The sequence below is a fragment of the Sinocyclocheilus rhinocerous genome, unplaced genomic scaffold (genome assembly GCF_001515625.1).
Source record: "Sinocyclocheilus rhinocerous isolate Xijiao unplaced genomic scaffold, SAMN03320098_v1.1 scaffold820, whole genome shotgun sequence".
In the NCBI taxonomy this organism is placed as follows: Eukaryota; Metazoa; Chordata; class Actinopteri; order Cypriniformes; family Cyprinidae; genus Sinocyclocheilus; species Sinocyclocheilus rhinocerous.
In genome coordinates this window covers 1,539,030-1,566,035 of record NW_015670386.1, presented here as the reverse complement: position 1 = coordinate 1,566,035, position 27,006 = coordinate 1,539,030, and the positions used below count along the sequence as shown (strand labels likewise).

The 27,006-nt window shown below is 35.7% G+C and overlaps 1 protein-coding gene across 4 annotated transcripts in view; it reads right to left on the bottom strand.

Annotated features, from left to right (window-relative positions):
* Positions 1-27,006, bottom strand: part of LOC107734197 (caskin-2-like) — a 71,652-nt gene that overhangs the window by 9,681 nt on the left and 34,965 nt on the right. Inside the window, exons 3-15 of one of the 4 annotated variants that reach the window (XM_016546078.1) lie at positions 24,322-24,419; positions 22,570-22,715; positions 21,014-21,109; positions 18,457-18,569; positions 14,635-14,743; positions 14,276-14,384; positions 13,180-13,274; positions 9,533-9,650; positions 8,049-8,219; positions 4,059-4,148; positions 3,541-3,677; positions 1,784-1,862; positions 367-452 (exon numbers count right to left, since the gene is read on the bottom strand). In XM_016546078.1, coding sequence (XP_016401564.1) covers positions 367-452; positions 1,784-1,862; positions 3,541-3,677; positions 4,059-4,148; positions 8,049-8,219; positions 9,533-9,650; positions 13,180-13,274; positions 14,276-14,384; positions 14,635-14,743; positions 18,457-18,569; positions 21,014-21,109; positions 22,570-22,715; positions 24,322-24,419 — 1,447 coding nt within the window. The remainder of the gene's footprint in view (positions 1-366; positions 453-1,783; positions 1,863-3,540; positions 3,678-4,058; positions 4,149-8,048; positions 8,220-9,532; positions 9,651-13,179; positions 13,275-14,275; positions 14,385-14,634; positions 14,744-18,456; positions 18,570-21,013; positions 21,110-22,569; positions 22,716-24,321; positions 24,420-27,006) is intronic. The other 3 variants (XM_016546079.1, XM_016546080.1, XM_016546081.1) reach the window with 3 other exon arrangements.

Sequence of the window (27,006 nt, the reverse complement as noted above, 5' to 3'; positions counted from 1 at the left end):
TGGGAGTAATATATGTATAATATATAAATAATTATAAATGTTACACATTTATCAAAACATCCAGGAAATAAAACAAAAAATATATATTAATATAATAGTATAATTATTAATATTAATAAATAAATTATTAGTATTACTGAATAGTAATTTACCACCACTAATATTATTATTATTACCCTATATTTATTATCCAGTTTTGTGTAAACAGATTGGTATGATTTGCATGGAAATGAAAGGTCAAAACAAGCACATTGCATCAACAATTTTGCATGTGGCTGACAATGTATATGCTACATTGTAAAAATAATATATACTGCAACAATAGCATGAGTAGTATGGTAATATGCAGTTCTGCCTTGGTCTTGCCTTGCCATCCAGAAGTTGCTGTGGGTGTATGACATGTTGTTCTCCAGGTCTGGAGCTGCTCAGCGGAATCCTCTGTCCAAGAGCACCTAAAGCACACACACATTTCTGTTGGTCAAGGACTCTGATATTGCCTTAGGCTGTGGACTATGGAATCAGTGCAGTCTTTCATACATGTTATTGTACCTGCATGTTTATACCTTAGTGTGCTGATGGAGTACATGTTTCAGAAGAAAAAAAATGTTCTCCTGTTACCTGAGGCACGGTTTTTTCATCTTCATTAATAATAGATCATACCAGAATAGTGCAATCACTGACACTTAGAAAAAGAGGATTTAAGACCTAAGGCTGTTTTGATGAGTGATTGTGTAAGTATGTGTTCATTTGAGAGACATGCATATACATTTCTTCCTTGATAACAAACAGTACTCCAAGGACGTGCTTGGCAAGAAACATACATTTACAGTTATTAAATAATAAAAATCCATATAATGATAACCCATTAACTCGTAACCAGGCATTAAGATTTTTTAAATGTCTGCAGTGGCAATAACACACATGTAAATATGCCCCCATTTAACTCACCTCCAGAAAATAAGCTGGTTTTAGGAGAGTTTGTTGATCTCATGCTTATTTTTTAGATCCTTTCGAGTCAAAGACACTACAAAAAAGCTCTCTTGTGTCCGTGTCACTGATAATCTTCTCTCCTTCTCAAATTCTCTTCTTTTCCTTGGAATTTCTGACTTACATACAACTTTGCCTCCGTCATTGCGTCCTTCCCTTCTAGTGAAATATGACACTGCACAGTACCTGTCTTTAAGTAAAAATGAGCAGGTATTTTATGCTGCCTTGCTCATGTTTTTAAAGCGGTCTTGGGAAGGAACCTTTTTCTCCCTTTAAACTGTAGTAGATTTATGAAATACATAGCTATTTTTTAAGATTAATAAAACTAATGAATACACATGTCTGAGGTGATATTTGTCTTAAATGATTCTCTGAATGTCCTGTTCATAGAAAAGACACAAGTGGACATGCTCAAGGATATTAAAATATTATTTGAATAATAATATAAAATATAATATTTTATAATATAAAATATTATATAGAGTTATCTGAAGGACAGTGCACGAGTCTTTTAATTTGAGAGCATTAAACTTTCAATGACTGCTTTTAAACTTTAATATACAGAGGCTTGTAAATGTATTTGGATACTTAAGGCACACTTAAGTACTGTATTAGATGTTTAATACATGATATTAAGCCAAGTAGCATCTACTGATGTCAGATCTTTTTTGTTTTTTAGATATTATTAAATAATTAAAATGTTGAAATAAATTAAACAATAAAAGTTCTTAATTAATTTTAAGACATTCAGAAGTTAAAATAAATGAAATTCATATATAACAGCAGAGGTTCTGACCTGAATGAGGGTCCTTCTGTTTTGTGGGGTCAGGGGCCTGACTGCACTGTTCCACCAGTTCTCCAGCAGAGGGAGGCAGCTGCATGTGAGAAAACCACAGCACTGTCACATTTCACTCAACAGCTGTCTGGCAGAAATAGCTTAGAGACACGATTACTGCGTGTGAAAGACTTTACACAGAGAGTCTAATTACTACATATGAATATTAATTATAATTATCAGCAAGAACATAATATCTCTTTAATTTCACATATTAGAGTCTCTGTCACAGAGGTTTACAGACTCCATCATTGAGAATATTGGGGGTAACTCACAGCATGAGATCAACATTAGGTTCTCTATGGTAGTTTAAATGAATGCTGCAGTATGAGTAACCGTACGCTCAGCTGCCCATAAAATGCAGAGTCTATTGTGCTATGTAATTAGGCAATACCAATGTGATGACTATATGAGCTCTAATTACTGTTCCTACTGAGCAAAATCCTTTTCTAGCGCCGGATCCTTTGGCCAAATTTGGGGGTCAGAAAGTTTCTTTTTTCCACTTTCTTTTTTTTCTTTAAAAAGTGAATACTTTTATTCAGCAAGGATGCATTATATTGATAAAAAGTGACAGTAAAGATATTTATACATTTTACAAAAACAAGATTTTTATTTAAAATAAATAATGTTCTTTTGAAGTTTCTATTCATCAAAGAATCCTAAAAATATATAAATATATCACGGTTTCCCCCCCCCCCAAAAAAAATGTTAAGCAGCACAACTGTTTTCAACCTTGAAATCTTTTTTGAGCACCAAATCAACATATTAGCATGATTTCTGAAGGATCATGTGACACTGAAGACTGGAAAATGCTACTGAAAATTAAATTTTGCCATAAATTAATATTATAAAATATATTTAAATAGAAGACAGTTAATTTAAATTGTATTAATGTTACTGTTTTTACTGTATTTTGAACAAATAAATGTACCCTTGGTGAGAATTTGAAGTGAAGTGTGGCCAAGTATGGTGACCCATACTCGGAATTTGTGCTCTGCATTTAACCCATCCAAGTGCACACACACACAGTAGTGAACACACACACACACCGTGAACACACACCCGGAGCAGTGGGCAGCCATATTGCTGCGGCGCCCGGGGAGCAGTTGGGGGTCCGGTGCCTTGCTCGTGGTATTGAGGGTGGAAGAGAGCGCTGGCTATTCAACCACCCCCCCCACACCCCCGACAAATCCTGTCGGACCAGAGGCTCGAACCCGCAACCTTCGGGTTACAAGTCTGACTCTTGTGACTACTTTTATAGTGCAAACAGAAATATCTAAAATACCAATGACCTAATTTATCAATAATTTTTGTTAAATTATTTGTTTATTCTATATATGTCATGTATTACAAATATTTAGGCTAATAATACCAGGATAATAGTCATTTAACATTGGTAAGTTCTCTAGAGCATTTTTCTGACTTGCTTTTTCAAGTTAACTTAAGAAAAATTCAAAATAACTTGTTTTTTCAAGATGACAAGAAAAATAAGATTTGGAGAAAATAAGGCAAAAATAATCATGCATGGCTTCTGTGAGCGTCTATATATAACAGTAATTATTCTTTCTCTTAATCAGTGCTGCATATTTCTCCGCACAGTTTTCTCACAGCTTCAGTTCCCTAATGAAAATCAATGGACATGCAGACGGAATCATAAAATCTCCAGGTTTTTTTTTTCTGGTTCAGCTTAACATTGGATGTGTGAGACTGAAGCCCACCTTGGTGGTGTCCTGGACAGCAGAAGGTGACTGATTGGGTCCATTGTGTGGAAAGTTTCCCTCAGTGCTCTGTCCACTGCCAGCACTGCGACTGCTGCCCATGCTGCCTGCACTGCCCACACTGTTCCTGTCACCTGCTGAAAGAAAGAGGAATAAACAAAGACAGGAGAAAGAAAATGAACAGTTGGTGAAATACTGCCTGTTAAAAACGACTGCTTTACTACACATTGGGCAACAAATGGGGTAAAGAATTTAGCAGCTATGATCTCTGAACTCCAGCAAGGTCTCTGTAGACAAGGGGAACGTGAAGGAGCACAAGGGCTAGTGCAAATTAAGCAATGTGAATGGCAAGCTGATGGTAGGCTGACAAACTTAGGACAAATATAGCCTAAAGGAACAGGAACCCTGTGAAACAGCTGGAAAAAAACTCAAATTGAGACAAAAGTCACTGGTGTGCAGGCTTTGGGACAGCCGTGGGGATGAGAAAACAGGGGCCTGGGGAAACGGACAACTCTTACCATTAAGAGAGGTCCTGAGGACCCAAATATCCTCTGGCTCTTTGGGACTAGCTGGCTTACACAGGGCACTGGGACTGTCGGGAATCGCACCTAGCAAACACAAACACTTTAAGGGGCCATGAGGGGAAACTCTAGGAGTCCAGATATACTTAAAGCGAAATCGAAGAAAGAACTGGGGCCTCGTGTATAAAACTTTCCGTAGATTTCATCCTAGATTTCATCCTAAAAGTGTACGTACGCACAAAAGTTTTCAGATTTATAAAACCAGAACCCTATATTGCGCCAGAACCTGCTCAAAAATCCTTTTATAAATTCCTGTCAGCGGAAAATTGTGCATACATGCATCTCCTCCCCAAAATCACCATATATGGAGCTTACAACGCCTAGTTTTACTATGCATATCATTTCCATGCATATTCCCATCCACGTGACACCATGTTTAACACCGTCAAAAGTACAAGACATTAGGAAAATATGACATGCGGACTAAAATTCAATTTGTACGGTACAATACATTGCTAAAAAATCAATGTCTTGTTTTCGAATAAATACATCAAAATGAATGAAAATCACGGTGCAGGGTGATTATTTCATAGCTTCTAGCCAGGAGAACAAACATACACACTCTCAACTGTCTCACACATACATAGACTTAGCCACTCCAGCCATTCACATATTAGCGGATGCACCTTGGGCAACATTTCAGGGGCCTCATGTATAAAACTTTCCGTAGATTTCATCCTAAAAGTGTACGTACGCACAAAAGTTTTCAGATTTATAAAACCAGAACCCTATATTGCGCCAGAACCTGCTCAAAAATCCTTTTATAAATTCCTGTCAGCGGAAGATTGTGCATACATGCATCTCCTCCCCAAAATCACCATATATGGAGCTTACAACGCCTAGTTTTACTATGCATATCATTTCCATGCATATTCCCATCCACGTGACACCATGTTTAACACCGTCAAAAGTACAAGACATTAGGAAAATATGACATGCGGACTAAAATTCAATTTGTACGGTACAATACATTGCTAAAAAATCAATGTCTTGTTTTCGAATAAATACATCAAAATGAATGAAAAACAAAATTGTATAAAATACTTCACAGAGAATCTTTTTAGAATAGAGTGGATCTCTTTCTTTTCCACTGGCCAAAGCAGTATAAAATTGTTTTAAACAAATTAAATGCTTTAGGATATTTAAATAGCCTATAGTTGAATCAGAAATATGGTGTGTGTAAATAAGTGTACATAATTGTCTGACGCGGTGTCACTGACAAAATATTATAAAAAAGCAACGTGCAAATCTTATCGTTTGCTTCAGATTCTATCCTTCAATCACAATGCTATTTTCATAATGTTCTGAATGTTCGCGAAATAAACACCTCCGTGCAGCCTTGGTTGTGCAGTAGGCTAATATATTCTGACCTATTTAAACTTGCCAGTGGACCGTTCGACCACCGAATCCAGCAGTGTCTACCACAATATCGAAGTAAGTGCGCATCGTTGATGTTCTTGCTAAAAAAACGTTCTCTTAACATGAGATCTGCAGTTTAAAGAAACATTATTGTGTGCCTAGCACTCCTCGCTGTCATTAAAACAGCATGCAACAAGAAAAGTGATCAAAAAACAACGCATCCACTTCAAATATGTCTAAATATCTAAATTCATAAGTTTTTGTTAAACTTTTGAATAATGACTTTATATAATGTAAATGCTTAACTCCATTAATGAGCAGAATATTTAATATAAATGTGTATATTGAAAGGAAAAGAGAGTCTGAAATCATTAGGCATCGTTATTACGCCAGTAAAAGAGTGCGTACGCACGGTCTAGAGTACCCGTACGGTGCGCACATATTTACGCCAAGTTTATTTTTTATAAATCTTAATATGTACGTGGAAAATTGCATACGCACATTTCCATGCCCATCTTGTGCTTACGCAACGTTTATACATCAGGCCCCAGGTGTGATGACATTTCGTACAAAATCAGAACAAAACGAAGTTTGTTTGGAGCTCGACACAACTTGCCTAACCGAACTTTCCAGAAAAGTTTGCTCCAGCTGGCAAACACCTTCAAACTACCAATGGTCCGTGGCGATTACGTACGGTAATAGGTTCATTTCCTCTATTTAGTCTATCAAGGTCAGACATGTGTAAAAGCATAAATATACTGGAGAGCTGCTTAATAGTAAAAAGTGAAATTGTAATTCTAATTGAAAATGAAAGTGCCACTGTCTCTTATGTTTAAAGTATTAGTTCACTTCCAAAATAAAAATTCCCTGATAATTTACTCACCCCCATGTCATCCAAGACGTTCATGTCTTTCTTCAGTCGCAAAGAAATTAAGGTTTTTGAGGAAAACATTCCAGGATTTTTCTCCATATTGTGGGTTAAAGGTCCAAAACTGCAGTTTCAATGCAGCTTCAAAGGGCTCTACACGATCCCAACCGAGGAATAAGGGTCTTATCTAGTGAAACAATCTGATTTTCTAGAAAAACAAAAAGGTATATACATTTTAACCACAAATGCTCGTTTTGCAGTAGCTCTGCGATGCGCGTCCGCGACTTCAGGCATTATGTAATCACATTGGAAAGGTCACGCGTGGTTAGTTCTTCATCTGTGTACTTCGGTTCAAAAAGTAGGGTAGGGCAAAAAACTGTCATTTTCTTCTCCAACTTCAAAATCATCCGACACTGTTGTTTTACCTTTTTTGGAAACAGCGTTTGACTTTCTTTGCACATTTGCTTTGTAAACACTGGGTCGGTACGTCTATCAACCTCACACGTGACCTTTCCAACGTGACTATGTAATGCATGAGGTCGAGCTAGTGCAAGATGAGCATTTGTGGTTAAAAAATTAGATTTTTTTTAGAAAACGACATTTTTGCTAGATAAGACTCTTATTCCTCGGCTGGGATCGTGTAGAGCCCTTTGAAGCTGCACTGAAACTGCAATTTGGACCTTCAACCCGCCGCCATTGAAGTCCAATATATGGAGAAAATCCATGGAATGTTTTTCTCAAAAACCTTAATTTCTTTTCGACTGAAGAAAGAAAGACATTAACATCTTGGATGACATGGGGGTAGTAAATTGTCAGGAAATTTTTATTCTTGAAGTGAACTAATCCTTTAATACTGTAAAGCTGCTTGCTTTAAACCAATTTATTGTATAAAGTGCTATATACATAAACAGGACTTGACTGGAGTGCGGAATTACAGAGCTGGTGTAATAATATCCACGTCGCTATGATCAGGTGCTTTCACGTCCTTTACACAGACTGAAAAAAAAGATGGACGATGCGTCTCCTATTCCTTTCACTATAGAAAAGTGAAGCCAAAGCATCTCAGTATGGCCGCTGCCATCTTGAGTAAATGACGTCATTTGGAGCCCGAGTCTGCGCAGTAGTGTCGTGAGGTGGAGCTGCGGAATCAAACTCCTGCAGACCCAATCAACCATAACGACACACCCTGTTTTTATAGCATCAAATTACTAGCTAAAATCAAACTTACCCCAAAAAAAAAAACAATTGAACATATATCAGCGTGATAACAACTACCTTAAATGACCAAAACCATCTTTCGGAAAATTGTATTGGAAGTGTAATTTATTTTTTTATTTTGACTCAAGTCCCATTCGTTTACATGGAGAGGGCGGGGTTTATGACCTGTACTGCAGCCAGCCACCAGGGGGCGATCAAAGAGCCCGCAACTTCACTTTTCAGGACGTGTGAGGCACACCCGGTTCTTTATGGCTAATGCAGATCAAAATAAACTTTTCACCAAGAATTACATCACTTTGGATTTGGGAAAACTTGGGAAAATTCTAAATGTAGCTACGATGGATTAAAGTACAGTTTACTTGGTGAGGTATAGAGGATTTTTTTGCTTCCACAGATACTTGGATGGGCTCTTGAAGTGAGATTGTAAGTTTGTAGGTGTACATACTTTGAATTCACCCCTACGAGTCTAATTCTCTCACTACCTGGGTGCTGATCCAGCCCATTGTGGTGAGTCAGTACAGGACGGGTGGATGAGTATAAGGTGTAGGAGTCGTCAGTGTGAGAGGTGTGATGAGAACTGTGTGAGGACAGGGCTCTGGACAGAATGTGATGTCTCTGGATGGGTAGTGAGGTCTGCCGGGAGAGAACGCCCCCTATGGACACAATATGGAAACACAAATGAGGCGCCATGGACATAAATGAAACATCATCCTTGAGAAAGATGTTTCCATTAGGGACATGCTCTAAATAATATAAACTAATGGACATTTATGAAAGTTTGGGGTCAGTACATTTTTTTTCTTGTATGTAGCAAGGAAGTATTTAATTGATCAAAAAGGACAGTAAAAGCCATTTATTATGTTACAAAAGAAACAAGAACATGACATCTCATCATTTACTCATTCTCATATTGTTCCATGTTATTTTATTTCAACCGTTTTTGTCAATAAAATGAATTCCAGTGGGGTCCAAAACAATTGACACCCTCTAACTTTCATTGTATAAAAAAATAAACGGAGTGTTCCACAAAGAAAGTAGGCCACACAGGTTTAAAACGAAATGAGGGTGAGTAAATGATGACAGCATCTACATTTTTTTTTCTCTTTAACATGAAAGACAAATCCCTTTTTTTCTTTCCATACATTAACTTCAAAAACTAAGATGAACCTGGGGAGGCTTTAACATCCTGATAAAATAATGCAGGTGGGAGAAACACCCCAGCACAATGAGTTAAGTGGTTGGGTCTTAATCTGGCTGTTTTGCCTCCATCATGTCTCTTCAGCAGTATTGAGGCAGAAGCTTAGAGCGGAGGCTAATTTCGTGTGAGCAGCAGGATGTTGACGCTGTGACATGACAGAGTGCTGAGTCTGCCGCTGCGCTCGCTCTCACACACAGAAAAAATATACCAGGCTCATTTCAGGGAAAGATTTTCTGCTCAGGACCTAGCAATCTAAGGCAGGCTCCCCCTTTCATGGAGGCACAGGGCTCTAAAGCTGATCCGCCTGCCCCCAATATGTTCCTGTTAATCCCATTAGTGTGTGTCTGTGTGTGCCTTTATCAATGGACTACATGGCCACATGTCTACAAGAATTGATGAGAACTGCACTACTTTAGTATGCATTATTTTGATATGCATACTGCGGGATATAAAAAGTCAGAGAGTGCATTTAAAATCTGAGATTCAAATTCTATTTTAAAGCTAAAATATAGTTTTTGGATTTTGGAAGATTTAGAACAAATGTTATTAAAAAAATTATGTTCCACTACTTCTAAGTCAACTTGTGCTGCTGTCTTTAAAGCAAAACGGTGATATTTTTCCATTTTAATCTGCGCTCAAATTTTTATGCTGATAATACAATTTAGAATGAAAAAAAAAAAAAAATAGAAACTAATTTTGAATATGGACCATATATTTGTAGTAAATGCTTGTGTAAGTTGAAAAATAAAACAGAATTATTCAGTATACCTGATCTGCGACTAATGACCTCCACGATGGAGGGAGGGAAGAATCCCACACGGTCAGTGCCTCTCGGACTGTCATGGATGTGTCCTTTCCAACGTCCATCCATATGCTGCTCTAAGACCTGGAACAGACCAATAAGATCAACATTTTAAAATATTCATAACAGTCTTCTCTTCAATAGCTATTCAATAGCTATCGAGACTTTTTCGTTTATTATTGCGTGGAATAATTTCAATAATCTATGATTTAATTATAGCCCTCTGTGTACCCTACACTATTCAAAGCTGAACGACCTTCGTGTCATCTGGTTTTAAATAACAATCTTCTAACATTTTTTTCTAACCTCATGGCCTAGCCTGTGATTGTTTCCTCATTTGGCTGCACAATGTGGTAAATTAAGTCAGTTAATTTACACATGGCAGAGAGGACCTGTGTAGCAATGAAAGTCAATCCATTTGACTGACATGAAATTGTGTTTCAAGCGGGCCTGGAAAAAGACACTAAGAATAAATTTGCGGTTTATGCGTAGTGGCTGTCTGAGTTGTTTTAAGAGTCTATTCACTAAAGGAAACATGCAAATTAGGTAATGGTGCAAACACGCACCTCACGTGATTGCAAGCCCAATGTGAAACAGAGTAAATAAATAGACATGAAATATTGATTTAGCATCATTATATAACACTTGAGTGCTTTTATATTATATTTTATATACTATTATAGTGTTTATTAATATTTTGGATTAGCTTTTAATTTTTACATAGTTTTTATTTTAGTTTTTTCCCCATGTAATTTTATTAGGTGTTTTGTAATTTGTGTGTGTGTGTGTGTGCGCAAAAATGAGTACACCCTCCTGAAAGTTACTAAATAAAAATAAAAAATCTGGTGTAAGATTAAGGCAAGTATTGATCAACAGGTAAGTATATTGTTAAAGGTAAGTAATTTCTTGACAATTAAGTGTTATATGGCCCACTTAATCATACTCAGACTTAATGCCCATATTTACAAAATATAGACTTCTGGGAATCCATACTCTGGTCTCATGAGACCAATTCAATCATTTCGGATCTAACAGCATCCAAAATGTTCTGGTGTTGCTAGAGGAGGAGTACAGAGAGAAGTGCCTGGTTCCCACAGTGGCATTCAGTGGTAGTAAAGCTCTTCTATAGGGATGTATGAGTGCTGAAGGTGTGAGGGAGTTGTACTTTATCAACGCTGTCATGAATTCACACACCACTGTGTGATGTAATACAAAAACCTGAAACTGAAGAAGCTACCCTCTTCTCATTCCCTGCATTGTTTGGCTTTTTTTTTTAACATGACAATGAAGATATTCATTCTCCTGAGTTGAAAATCCTTTAGTGGACATGTATTTCACTCAATCTTAACACTCTTGAGCAGCTGTGGGGGATTCTGTAGAGACGAGCTGAGCAACACTCCCCATTAAAGACCAGGGCATTTAAGGAGGTCGTCCTCCAGGATTGCGATGTAACGTATCTGAATGCTAAACTATTATTTATTATGTAAATTATAGGCTTTGTACTTCAGTCGCGTTCCAATGGTGACACAGAGGCAGGCGCGCTGATCTTTGGTTCACTGTATTTTATTTTGATATAGTACCACCTGCGCTGTCAAGTTAGCAATGCTGGAACTGATGGACGTGTGTGTGTGTGTGTGTGTGCGCGCCGGCGCGATCACTTCAACTGTTTCCTTATACCAGCAGAATCAACTTTAAACACTTATTGTCTTATTAATAATGCATCAATGTATAAAGGTCTGCTTTTATTTGTGTACACTCACGATGAAAACAAAACATTGTGCTTTTGTAAAATAAAGAAAATAAATAGGATGTGGCTTTCTGCCATTTGAGTTTCCTTTATGTGAACAAATCAAGCCTGTCACAAAAATGAACTGAAACTCAGCGTATATAGGCTACATTACGTGTCGCACGTGGTTTAATGTTTTTTTCTCTTGTTTATCTGTAAACTAAATCAAATATATTTCAAGAATGTATTCCTTGTATGTATATATGTACTGCAGATTTTATATATATATAACAATGTAATAATATTTAGTATTTTCACATCTAGGTGGAATTTTTTTTTATTTGTACTACTGTCTGTTCAGAATAAATGAAATGAAACCGAGCATAGTAGATTTGTTTTTTTTTCCCTGTTGTACCGAAATCGTATAGAAACAGTGACCCCCGAACTGAGGTATGTACCGAACCGTGACATCTGTGTACCGTTCCACCCCTAGTATATGCGTATATATATATATATATAAATAAATGTATTATTATTTTTGATATAGTTCACCATTTTAGTACTTAAACTTCATTTCAGTTAGTTGGCAAGGCAACATTTAAAGTTTTTAAGTTTATGGATATCGTCCAATATTTAGATTTTATTTTAGCTTTACTTAAACTAACAAAAATGATTTTTAATAGTTTTAGACAGTCAAATTTTGATGAATAACTACTGCCATGAACAGTGGGCAAACAGAGTTATGTAAACCAAACGGGCAATTTAATATAATTTAATAATAAAAATTTACATAGAAAGAGGACATATTTGCGAGGAAAGTGCTTTTTCAACATTTTAAGTACCTGGTTAAACTGTACTGCTGATATTAGAGAATAAGACTGAGTTTTTTTGCAATAAAATAAATGAATTTGCCCCATTTTCAAAAATGCTCTTTAAAGGTTAACATCTGTATTTATTTAGTGTTATTTTAACACCATGTCAACATCAAGGCCATCTTCAGTGTAATTTAATAAAACATGCGTTAAAAAATAACAGTTATTGGAGTTTGAAAAGAAAGACATGATGTTGTTCATCACCTTTCCTCACGGTATTAGTCATTGAGATAATGAGATGTTAATTTACCCCCAATTCAACTCCCTAATTTCCTAATAAATCTGTAAAGGAACTGTGAATTTTAAAGGTGGGGTTAAGTCTTACTGAAAATATCTTTCATTGCTAGCTTTTAAAAACCCTGAAGTCACTGCCACAAAAACACAGCAGTCTTTTATGCTAGCAGAAATGGCCGCCTAAAGCTATCTAGACAGACAAGGTGTGAACAATGACATAGTATACGAGCAGCACTGAGCCTCAGGCTGCACTTTACAGTACACACACCGAACCCAAGTCTTTTATTGGGGGTGAAGCACGCTGTTATGAAGGCAAACTAGGCTGAACACACACTACTATAACACAAACAACAAGCTACAGTTGATTCATTTGAGACATCAAAGGCTGATTGGTGGGAGCTTGTTGTAGCATGTTAAAGTATTCTCTGTAGGGAACACCAAATTACGGTCCTCACTTGTTCATGTTACTGTTATGTCTTATGTGCAGGACATAATTATATCAGTTAGAAACATATGCAATGCTGTTGTGTTGTCTTCCATATTTAAAGCCTTCTGAAAACCGCTTTCAGCTCTACTATTTTTCCACAAGCCTAAACAAATTTGTTGTTTTGGGTTTTAATGTTTTTGTGATTCATTAGAATACGGTTTAGTAATTTGGTAAGAATGCAGATCAAGGCAACGCTCAAGCACATTGCCAATTATATAGGCCTATTACATAATGCACATTATACAGTATTAAATTAGGACACCTCTTGTGAGAAATAAGGCTTGAAAAGCCTACCATGATTATATCTCCTGCCCGGATGTTGAGTGCAGTTGGGTCATGGAGATTCCAGTAGTCCTTCAAAGCTCTCACCTGCAATGCTCCGCTAGCGTCTGATGTCACAATCCAGGGAAATTAATGCATGAAAGAATAAGAATGAGAGAGAAATCAAAACAGTTTGCCTTGAAAATACTCATCAAGTCATGCACTATGGCTTTCAGTAATCTCCGAGGTCTTCGTATTGACTTAGGTCCACAAAATTTCTACCGGAAAACCTAAGAATTCAATACTCAGGTGGGATTTGTTGCAATAAAGAAGTGTAATTTAAAGCAGAATTTAAAGAGGAGTAATGTAGTGTTTAAATACTCTGAAGCACTTAGCACATCTTCTGAAAATTTAATGAGGAGCTGAGCTCAGAACAGGGATGCTAAACACCCCTCATCTTCAAACACAGCTCCTTCGGCCGTTTTAAGGCTCGAATCAAAGCGCATACTTCAAAGACAACAAGCAGCTGGATTACAGGAGGGATAGTAGAAGGGCACAGCTACTTAACACATTCAGACGTATACCTAGACCCAGACACGCAAACACGTAAACAAAACTTTTAGCTAAATCTCCAGGCATGGCTGCCATTGTTGTTGCCCCGGGATAGTAATGTTATGCAACACTATAATTTTATAACAAAAGCTATGAAAGCAGGTACCCAGAAACGAACACACAACACTAAACACACTCTAGACAACTATTGTCTACTTTCAGTCTAAGCTAACAATGAACAAAGGCTCATGGCCTGATATTAAATCATCTATTGTACATCAACAGAAAGAAAGAAAGAAAGAAAGAAAGAAAGACATGAGGAGGAAAAGGAAAAGGGGAAAAGGAAGAGAAGAGTTTAGTTCCAAAACGCGATAAACACCATTTAAAAAAAAAAATTCCGGAAAGGAAAGGAAAGGAAAGGGAAAAAAAGAACAGCAAGAAAGAGGAAGAGGGAAAATAAAAAAAAATCTAAGGAAAGGTAAAAGGAAAAATTATGAGGAGGAATGCAAAACATAAAAAGGGAAAGGAGCAATAAGAGTAAAAGGAAAACAACAGGAGTTTTGGATTTCTGACTCACTTCTAAGGAGTTGTTTGATTTCTTTGCTGGCATGTGAAGTGGTGAACTGGTTCACAATGTCCAGGGCTGTTTGATTGTAGGTGTTGCGGATGTTCACATCAATCCCAGCCTAAGTGTCAGATGATGAAGGGTTGGATTGATATGTGAGGGTTAGTTCAGGTGAGAAAAAACACTCTGTATACCGGCAGAAATACAAAAAAATATCAGTGTTCTGATATGACAGACTCGAGCACTACACTGTGGGAAAGCCCCCAAAACTGGTTCTACAATTCACAGCATGTTTCCTTGATAATAAATCTGACATAAGAAATAAATCAAATTAATCAACACTTCCCAATATTTTGCATCCATCTACTTACATCAAGCAATAATTGTACTACTTCCGTTTTTCCATAGAGGGCAGCCTCGTGTAGAGCCGTTCCGGATTTAGTGGTTCTGTTGATGTCAATCCCAGCTTTTAGCAGCAGTCTAAAAATGAGTGATAGACCACAGTGACACATGAGCCATACTGTCCACAAGACACCAACAAATCACTCAATGGTACAGTCAGCTGCTCATTACCACAACATTCTATCTGACACGCTGATCAGGTCTTTTTGTCCCTTATTAAGTGGCTACTTACCAAATTAATTAATATTAATTTAAGATAATGATATAACAGGTATAGATATATTTTTTAGATACTGATTTCAGTTGAAATTATATGTGAGAAGAAACAAGCTGTAAAAAGATACAATATGAGAAACATGAAACTAGCACAACTATGTAGGGTTTTTTTGTGATACCTCTATACAACTACAAAACCAAAATCAGCATGAGAAATTGCATAGTGAGTGGGCAGCACTGAAACCACATGATGATAGTGAGTTCAAGACCACCAGCAAGGGGTCAAAAGTCATGGCAATTTAAAGCCTTTGAGTAACAAAAACAGCCTCTGCATCAATCAGATTTACATTGTGTGTGTCTCCTCAGGATTCAGTATCTAAAGCAGCAGTGCAGGCTCTATTTTCCATTTAGCTGTAATTGATTAATTCAGCCAATTGAACGGATTAAAAGCCTGCCTTTCCCTCTTTAAATAAGGTCATCCAAATTGTTCACCCAAAAATGAAACTTCTGTCGTCATTTACTGACCTTCATGCTGCTCCAAAGATTTTTGATTAATGTCTAGCCTGCTCTTTTCCATATAATTAAAGTGAATAGGGACTACGGTTACACAAAAAAATCAACCATAAAAGTAACATTAAAAAGGAGTTCATACAACTTGTACACTACATTCCAAATTCTTCTATAGTTATATGAAAGCTTTGTATGAGGAAAGGATTTTTTTTTTGTGGGAAAATCTTTCCTGCTGCAACTTTCAAATCAAATATGGTGTCAGTGACATCACAAGACATGTGAGAGCCTATGATGCCTGCTATTGATCATTTTTGTAGTCCATTTCAGAACTTTTTTGTAAATAACCTTCTATTAAATGGATAAGAGTGACCAATATATTATTTAAATATATATCCACTGAAGAAACTAAGTCATACAGGTTTGAGGGTTAGAAAATGATGACAGAATTTTGGGTGAACTATTAGTCAGTAGTGAATTTGGCAATAATAATAATTATTAATCTCAGCAAAAACATAATAATTGTAGCAATTAATTGATTGCTTGTTAAATTCTGCTTGAATTCATTCAGTTTTAAGAATCCAATGCTTTATACTAAGAAGCGTAGAGCGGTCTCCTGTTACCACTGTCCATCTTTCCCATGTTTACAAGTTCCAGCATTCCAGAAAGGCAGTGGAGGGGAGAGCTGCAGCGTGAACTTTCATATATGGTTACTGCGAGAGAAGCATGTTGAGCAGCTGACTGGCTGGTGTAACCCTATTCGGCCTCATTCCTATGCATGTTACCATCACAGCGCAGTCACAGCCCTCTCATTACACTCAGAGGGGAGGGCAGCCCAGGTCAACACATGCACACAGCACCAAACACACTACACTCATTCCACAACCTCTTCTCTTCACCTCACTTGCTCGACAAACATGTCAACAAAGCGCCCAGCCAAAGTCTGACTGACCGTCAGCTTGACACCACACAACTTTGCAAAAAAGACAGACAACCTCCCCCCGGCAAGCTTGCATGCATATAAACTAGGGCTGGTAAGCTATTAAAATTTTTTCATCTAATTAATCACAAATTAATCGCACATCAAATATGGCTGAGAAATTACTCCCAAAAGATAATTTAAAGTCATATGGCTGTATTAGATCAAATGGGTGCTTCTACTAAATACTGAGCATTTTTCAGTTTTTCTTTTTTAATAAATCTGCAAAGATGTCAACAATTCTGTGTTTTTCTGTCAATATGGGGTGCTGTGTGTACATTAATGAGGAAAAAAAATTAACTTAAATGATTTTAGCAAATGGCTGCAATATAACAAAGAGTGAAAAATTTAAGGGGGTCTGAATACTTTCCGTACCCACTGTATATACAATTTTAATGAATATAATTACCCAAAAATGTTTTAACATATTTAATAATAATATAACAATAGTGCTTATTTAATTTAACTTAATACAGAATAGAATAGAAATGTTAATCATAAACAACAACAACAACAAAAAAATTATAAATCTACTTGTTTTCCACTAAAATTTACAAAAGTTTATCGAGAATACTGAAAATTTAATAAACCGGTGTAATTAAAAACTGGGTATTTTGTCGTTTTATTTAATTGTTTGTTAACCTCATTTTCGAGGTTCCAATATGGTTCGATTGCTAAAAATCAGTGCTGTCAAATCAATTAATCGTGATTAATCGCATCCAAAAATAAAATGGTGTTAACACAATGTCCGTGTGTGTATGGTGCATATTTATATATAAATATACACACATGTATATATTTAAGAAATATATGTAATATATATTCATATTTATATATAATGTGAATCATACACAAATATATATAAATATATACACACACACTGTTACGTGCTATGCGTATGTGTTTCTTCCTTCCCACCCTCTCGTCTTGTTTCTGCTGCCTCGCTCTTAGGTTCCTGATTGGACCTGTCGGCTGCCAGTCATAATTGTGACGTCACCCTCTGCGCCGAATCTGCTGTTGCCCTGCCGGTTTAAAAGGTCCTCCCGCGAACCTCGTGGGGCGGCGGCGTGTTTGTGTCTGTGTGTTTTGGTTTGCTGAGATTAGGATATCGTGCGATATACACTTTGCACGTAGTAACAATGAGTGTCTAGACACATTAGGTAAGCGGTGTGCGCCCCCCCTGTAATTTGTTTTTTTTAATGGTAGGAGTAGGATATTTAGAGCGTCGATACGCTGAAGACTTCGGTTTCTTTTCTACATTTTTCTTTCGTAAGTTAGGCTAGAGGACTTGGGGAGCTTTATGGGAATCATTTGGTTTTATTTTTTTATTTTATTGGCGCCACTCAAGTTCCTTTTTTTTCCTATATTGTTTTTGTTAACCTTCGTTACTTCCATTGTTGTTAATGTTCTTTACTATTATTTTATTTCAAAGCAAACTGTAAATAGTGCATCACAAAGCCTTTTTCTTGTGGCTTCGGCTTCAGGTAATAAATTGTTACTTGAGCTTCATTTGTGTTTATGGTCACTTTTCTGCCTGTTTTAATCCACCCAGCAATAATCTATTTTAAGTGTTATGATACAACTCCTAGACTTTTAAAGATCGTAACACACACGTAAATAATTAAGTAATATTTACGTGTGTGTGTGTGCGTGTGTGTGTATATATATATATATATATATTTATGTATGATTCATATTATATATAAATATGAATATTTATTACATATATTTCTTAAATATATACATGTGTGTGTATATTTATATATAAATATGCACCGTACACACGAACATTGTGTTAACAAGATTTTGTGTCTATAATGTGTGTTTACTGTGTGTATTTATATATACATATAAATATACACAGTAAACACACATATCAAGTAAACAAACTTTTATTTTGGATGTGATTAATCGATTTGACAGCACTACTAAAACCACCTGCCTATGTCAGAAGTAGGTTTTTAAACAAACTTACTGTACCTCTGTGAAACTATTTCTACATCAGTTTGAAAAGCAAATATTTAGACTGAAAGGAAGATGTAGAGAAACACAACAGGATATAAAAGTAAGGGGTTAGTAAGAAGCAGACCTGATGATGTCCTTATGACCATTGCGGGCAGCAAGATGCAGGGGGGTGTTATCCCTGCTGTTTCCCTCTAAGAGAGCTACCACCATGTTACTGCTCAACAACAGCTGGGTCACCTGGAGGAAAGAATTAAGACACAGTGAGGAAGCCATCCAAAACTAGAACACTTTCAGCCAGAAAGTGCTCCAGTTTTGCCTACTAATGTCTAAACAAGATGTCACTGCCAATTTAAAATACAAGAACGCAACCAGCCTGAGTTGTCAGCCCAGGCATATGACTTTGTACTCCCTGGCATTGAGAATCTGTCAAATGGAATTCTGTTTCCAGCTGGGGCAGAATCCTCCTGCAGCCCAGCAACGGACTCGCTGGTGTGCTGCTAAATTAGACTCATTCCATCAGCTCGACTCTCTGCAGCATTTGCATTCTATAATTCCAAATGACTTGGGCGAAAGATTAAATACAAGTAGTTCACCCTGGCCAATCTAGTTTAACTGTCATCAGGAAAGCCATCTTTTAAAGCCTTTCATCTCTATTCGCCCAGCTTAGGGCTTGTGCAGGCAGTTTGTATGCGCTTACTGATATCCTTTGCCGCTGAATGCATATGTAATACAGTCTTCACCAAAATAAACAAGACCTCGTTCAAGCTCTGTTATGTCATGAACTCCTGCTCATAATTATAATAGAGATTGCAGTGTGGAAATAGATTCAGCACTATGAGCTTGCATTGAGACTGGGATAACTCGGATGAATGTTATAAAGGGCACAGCTATTTTAAATCAGATAAGCCCCAACTATATTGATGCAGAAATACCAATAGCTGAACAATTCCACTGCACCTATGTCATCTCATGTCTGCTGGAAAATACAGTTTTATTCTCTGGTCATGTTTTACTTTTGTATAATATCCACATATTGTTAAATTAAATATCAATATCACATGAATATTAAAATACTGCTGATGATTATTTAAACTGTATGGCCGATAACCAATAAATGGTCAATAATATATTCTAAACTATTTTGTCAAAAAACTAAAAATAAAACACTAAAAACTAGACCCAATCATTTTAAATGCATTTAGGCATCACTAAACTGTAATATACAGAATGTAAAATGGATAATAATTTTGAGATTTGCAAAAGATTACATTCAACAATAGTATAAAATTACTCTCTTTAATTATTATCTTTAAATTATTCTTTTAGATGATGGCAAAGGTAAATTGTAAAAAAAGATTTTTCAAAGTTAAAACAGATTAATCAAACTTATTGGAAATTATTTTAAAGATTATTGGAGTTTGTTTTACAAGAAAATACTATTTCAGTCTTTCTACTTTAAAATTTCAGATTTAATTTAATGTTACTTGACATTTCTTTGTAATTATTTGAGTGAAAAATACACATTTTATATATATACAAATAAAGCTAAATAAAATCATTTTACTACCAACAAAACTTTTATCTAGTTGAACACAAATGGTTGTGTTGAGTAGTGTTAATTTCGTTAACGAAGACTATGATGAAAAATGTTCGTTGACAAGCTTTTCTCCCATGACTAAGACGAGACAACAATAATGACGAAAAATGTTCGTTGACGAGCTTTTTTTCCCATGACTAAGACGAGACAACAATAAGGTCAATAAACGATAACTAAGACTATATCAACATGCAATTTCGTTGACAAAAATGAGAGGAGACTAAAGTGTATTCAAAAAGACAAAAACCTATATCAACATGCAATTTCGTTGACGAAATAAGACGAGACTAAAGTGTATTCAAAAAGATAAAAACTTTAGCAAAAACCTCTTTTTATTTTCGTCAAAAAAAGGAGACAAAATGTTATTGCAGACTGCTCTACGCGCCTCTTCTACAAAAAATTTTTTTTTATCAGTTTAACCATTATACAGAATGACGAAAATGTGACTAATATTTCATTACTAAAAAAAACGGACTAAAATGCTCATACATTTCATTGAATAAACAAAAACAGGACAAGTTTGTCTAAATATGATATCTAAAATGTACATTTGAGTAAGACTAAGACTATATTAAAAATGGCTGCCAAAATTAATACTGCTGTACGGTTAATTAATAATAATCTTATTGCTAAAATGTCAAGTTTTCATTGACTAAATCTATAGACTAAAATACTTCAGGTTTTCTTGGACTAAAACTAGACTAAAATGTTGAGACTTTTAGTCGACTAAAACTTGACTAAAACTAAATAGGATAAGGTTGACTAAATATGATAAAAACTAACAAGGACATTTTAGCCCGGGACTAAGACTAAGACTAAAATGAAAATTGTGTTTGTTGGTCTTTAAAAATGCAAACTGAATATTCTGCCTCTTAATTGTGATTAAATCCGGCATTTTCACTCAGTAATTATTAATATAGTGTGAGAATAAGCCTTTAACTCATTAACAAAAGTTCATTCTCTAATATGCTTTTTTGAGACTAACACAATTTAAACACATATTAATCCCACTGAGGTGGTACAGCAGCAGGTCCAAGTTACAACATCACAACTGATGTACTGTAACTACACTCTCGTGACTCACCTTGAGTCTGCCAAACTCACAGGCCAGGTCCAGAGGGGTCTTCTTGGCCTTGTTGACAGTACAGGGGTTGGACTGGTGTTGTAGTAGCATTTCAGACTGAGGGGAGACACAGACACACAGAGATACTGTGAAAGGGCAGAGAGGATGTGTCTGACTACATAAGGTTTCTGCGATTACACAATAGAAGACCATGTCAAAGGCCATATCAGTTTAAATCTATCCATATATGAAAAACTGAAAGAGCATCCAAAAAGGGCATGGACTAAGAGGGAAAGGCCAAAGAAATACTGTACATTATCGCGTTATATGGCACACATTATACCCTGTGACATGTTTTGTGAGGAAGGGTATGCCATTTGGAAAGGGAATACTCTGCATTTCAAGCCAAACAACTGGTCAATCTAACCTGGTTCTGAGAGGTATCATATACACAGCGAGGTTAACTAAAAAATGCATTGTTTTGAAACAAAGCCCTGGACCTGCAAAGTAATGCTATCTTTGCAGGGGACCTCTTTTCTGCCTCGAGCGTGCAACGACACGTCTTGCATTTTCCTTCCTTTTCCTTTAGAAAACATGAAACAGTATGTATCCTTTTTATCTAGCTGCCAGAGATCTGTAAACAGCCTCAAATGCTATATTTTGGTTTTGAGTCACAGCACATTCCTGAGTCATTATCAAAGTGCTGCATTCAGCCTTTTTGCTCATTTATTTTGAAGATACTAGTAAGTTGCATAACCAGTGATGCACTGAAAATTCGACAACCGAAAATAACTTGTCGAAAACTAATTTTTGGTTTCATGTCAATGGCCCTGGCTTTATATTTACCTCAAGAAATCCATTTAATGTCCATAGTTTGCTAGTTAGCTAGAAATATTAACTCTAGAGAGAAGCATTTAGCTAGATATTTGCACTATATTATATATCATATTATTTAACCTGGTGCCTTCATTATTTAATGTAAGTTTAATTAAATCTGTCATGAAAACAAGTTGTTAAAGAGTTAAATTTTTATTAATGCTCAAATGTTCATTTCATTACCATTTAAAAGTTTATTTTTCAAGAGTGAATTAGAGTAGAAACAATTATATAATCAAAAAAGTTGATAAAAAAAATGCCTTGTAATTAAAATGATTATATACAACTTTTGATTTGAGTGTTGATGATTAAATACATTTAATTAATTGATTATAAAATATTTGTTTTTTGGCTGAAAAAAATGAAAAAAATTTCAGTTTCCGTAAAAAACAAATTTTGGTGCATCACTAGATACAGCAAATCCAGAGTTTGTAATGGGAATACAGTGTATTTCCCACATTGCTTGGGCACTTCTATGATTGTTTTTTAAGTCATTCTTTTGATGGAAGTCACTTTAAGCAGCCCAGACTACATCAGTACATCAAGTCCCCACCATACCTGTCAAACATACCTATTTTGGTACAATGGATCGTGGTATAGGTGAAAGTCTGAAACCTATTTGACTCTTGACATTGTTCTCCCTTTTGTCAGTGTAGACTGGCACAAATTGGTCAATAGTGGAGGAGCAGTGTGCTACATACCACCTCATAGTGTCCGTACTGTGCAGCCAGGTGGAGAGGGATCTGTCCATCTTGTGAAGCCCCATTCACAGAAGCTCCGGCTCTCAGGAGCATAAGTACAGAGTCAGCCTTCCCCTGCCAGGCAGCATAGTGCAGTGGACGCATACCTACAACAGTGAGCAGAAAATCATTATTTTCACAGCTACTTGTTCTTTTACACTGGGAAAAAACAGGGCTTCTTTCTCTGGTGGTGCAGTCATTTTTCTGTTGAAATGGGAAAAATTGTGACTACCTAGCTTGTCTATGTTTAGCCCATCCACAACACAAGTTTGGAGTTTGAATAAATTACTATTTGTATAAATTTGTTTATAGACTTTTTATCCAATTTGTTTTGATGGTACATTAAAGAGATATTGACCCAAATATTCTCATGTTGTTCCAAACCTGCATGGCTTTGTTTCTTCTGCAAAATACAAACTAAGATGTTTAGCAGAATGTCCATGCTGCTCTTTCATATACAATGAAAGTGGCTGGGGACAGGAACATTTGTGGTCACCATTCATAGAATAAGTATGGAACGACATATGGATGAGTAAATGACAAAATATCTTTAAATGAATACAAAACTTTCACAATATTACATGTACAGAACATGAACATAGATTAGGGCACATGGAGTATTACGTTCGCTGTTTTCATATATTTTCTGGATATTATGTAAAAAAACAATTCATTGATTTATTATTAATATTTTGGACAAAAAGAGTTAATGTGAGGGAAAATACAGTTGAAATTGTACAGTTTTAATGTTGTATTGATGTTTTCGATTATGCTTTGGAAATCATAAAGAAAAAAATGCGGAAGCCTATATGAGAACACTTGAGACCATTGTCACTTTTTTACTGGCCTTATGCTCTGAAGCATTTTTTAGAGCTGTCAAATCAATTAAATGTGATTAATCGCATCAAAAATAAAAGTTTGTGTTCACATGATATGCGTGTATTGTATACATTTATATGATATGGGGTGCTGTGTGTACATTAATGAGGAAAAAAAATTAACTTAAATGATTTTAGCAAATGGCTGCAATATAACAAAGAGTGAAAAATTTAAGGGGGTCTGAATACTTTCCGTACCCACTGTATATATATATATACACACACACACACACACACACACGTATATATTTAATAAATAAATAAATATATATATACACACACAGTATTACATCTATTTATTTTAGAAATATATATATACACACACACAACTTATATATATCTTAATATACACAAGTATGTGTGTGTATTTATATATATATATGCATATACACAGTACACATACATATTTTATGCAAACACAAACTTTTATTTTGGATGCGATTAATCGATTTGACAGCCCTAATATTTTTGTAACTTTTTATTTTTTCATTTTATATATTTTTCTTTATGCCTATATGGCATGACCACTGTGATCTTCTGACTTCTAGTATTTTATCAGGTATCAGCTATCATTGTATCAGGGATATTTACTTTTGATATCTTTACATTATTTTGTGCCCACTTATTAATATATTCTATATATTTAAATGTACTTTATTTACTATACTGTTGTTTTTGGACCTTGCATTTGTTGAATTATATACCTTATCAGAAAACAAAAAGGTTATTTAAAAAAAAAAATAATAATTATACAAAAGATAGTAAAGTAAGGAAATACATTCTAAATGTTTTACAAACTCATTGGCTCATGGATAAAAATGGTGAAGTGTCTCACCATTGCTGTCTTTGATGTCCACGGTGGCTTGTGCCTCCAACAGCAGAGACAAGAGGTCAGTGGTGCCAGTGAGAGCCGCATGATGAAGAGCTGAAAAACTGAAGAACAGAGAAATAGTCCTGAAAACTACACAAAAATCTCCAGTAAAATGTTAAAAGCTACCTAGACCCCTAAACTGAATGGCTTATTGCTTATATTCACAAAACATTTGGCAAAACAACAGCTGTTCCGATTTAAGAAAGAATAGTAATAAACTGTAAACATGAAAAATATGGTGTATTTTATGTCATGGTGAGCCATACTGAATCAATATATCAAAAAAGGCCTTCGTTCATTTTTACAAACAGAATATGACAAATATGCATCTAATTTTTCCATCTGGTGTGATAGAGGGAAATGTTTGGCCGGTCTGGCGATATTTCTGTCACAGGGTTCAATTGAGTACAACACTGTGATCAGTCCTGATGGCACAGCTAGAGCTCACTGCCCAATTAGCAGACAGATCTCTGCTTTCACAGTCACTCTATGACTGGGGATGGTCCAGCTCCTAAAATATGCATGTGTTTGAGGGAACAGACGACTGAAGAATAAATAAAAGAACATTTCTTAACATAATTTAAAAGGATTGAACTCAACCAATGTGGATTAGTCCTAATAAAGCTGCATCTTCTCCATACATACATAAGTCATGGTCCTAAATGTAATAAATAGTGTGATGTTTGAGACAGATCTAAAGATATGATATATTGAAGGGATTGCTATTGTAAGTGAAAGAGCTGAATTACAGGATTATCATTTCTCAAATCTGTGATGACAAGTATGCTTAGCAGTTACTAATCTATGGGACAATATGTGGTCATGTAGTTGGCAAACCTTTGAACATCCTCACGCTCAGTTCTAGGAATGGCTATTAAAATGTGTCAGTGCAGCTAATAAGCATATAATTAGCTCCATAGATTAAGCTGACTTTTCCTTGCAGTCTCAGATTGTTTTCAGGGTCTGAAACTGAATTTGGCGGAGCCGCGCAAATCCCAACAAAGCACTTCTGTCTGCGGTAGATAAATATATAATTTGTATTAAAAATATATCACAGGAAAAGAATACCAAGATTAGACGTACTTGTCTTAGAGAGGAAACTGTTGTCCCTGTTTTCACTAGCAGCTAGCTTCTGCTTTGCACTATACTGTCATTCGGTGTCAGCGTAGACAGGTTCAATGATGCTCCAATTCAAGTTGCTCAGTATTTATTTAACAGTTTAAAGGATCAGTTCAGAGAAATTCCTTTCCAGTCCATAAGTGTAACTCAACAACATCACCATAAAATCCCTCTGACTGGAGTTTAATGATGGGTGAGACATTCATGCATTTTACAGTGCACTTGTCACAGCCTCATTTGACCAAAAAACACCTAAAATACAGGAGAATCAGGGCCTAAACAGAGTGCACACCATACAGTGAACAAATTTATGAAATCAACCAAAGGACATTACTTCTTCAACGGTTACTATATGATTCAAATTTAAAAAGTTTTAAATCATGAACTAATTAATTGAACATATTTATATTTATATATATTTAAACAGGATATATGACACACTACTGTTCAAAATGTTGGGGTCAACAAGATTTTTAATGTTTTTGAAAAGTCTCTTATGCTTACCGTGGCTGCATTTATTTGATCAAATTACAGTAAAACCTGTGATTTTGTTACATATTATTACAATTTAAAATAATTTTAATGTATTTTAAAATTTAATTTATTCCTGTGATGGCAAAGCTGAATTTTCAGCAGCATTACTCCAGTCTTCAGTGTCACATGATCCTTCAGAAACCATTCTAATATGCTAATTTGGTGTTTAAAGAGCATTTCATATTATCATCATGTTAAAAACTGGTGATTTTTTTCAGGTTTGAGTAACAAAGTTCAACCTAAAATAAAGAAGAAAAGACCCATTGTGTGTGATGTCAACATGCGATTAAGGTTATGTTCCTCATAACTTTACATTAAACATCAACTTTTTGCAGTCAGTGTGGGCAGACAAATGACACGTAAGGTTCCCTGAACCCATTTTACACCATCCTTCATTGCATTGCTGCGGTGCTCCTACAAGCCCTTTCATGCACAAAAGACAAACCGACCCCTTTATCTCATATATGAGCACAACTTCACACATATCATCTCCCAAAGAGACTTGACACCAAAATAACACCCAATACTGAAGCTTCAGCAGGGACTTGGTTAAAATCTTATGAGGGTTTAAAATCATATGAGAGTTTTGTGAAACTAACAAATAAGAAAAGGAAAAAAGCACCCTGCAGCTATTGTTCAGAAGCCACAGATGTTGAGAGTGAGTAACGCTGATGATTAATATGACACATATCTGAAGAATGCTGTGTTCAGTCTATGGTACAGCACACACTATCTGATCCAAACTTCTTAAACGCATCAGTATGTCATCTACTGCGCATGCTAAAAATATCCCACCAGGATTTGACAAATTATTATATACTATTCTCATAATACAGATGGCAGTATGATTTAAAGTTCCTGATACTATAATGGAAGGCTGGATGGATGGATGGATGGATGGAAGGAAAGAAAGAAAGAAAGAAAGAAAGAAAGAAAGAAAGAAAGAAAGAAAGAAAGAAAGAAAGAAAGAAAGAAAGAAAGAAAGAAAGAAAGAAA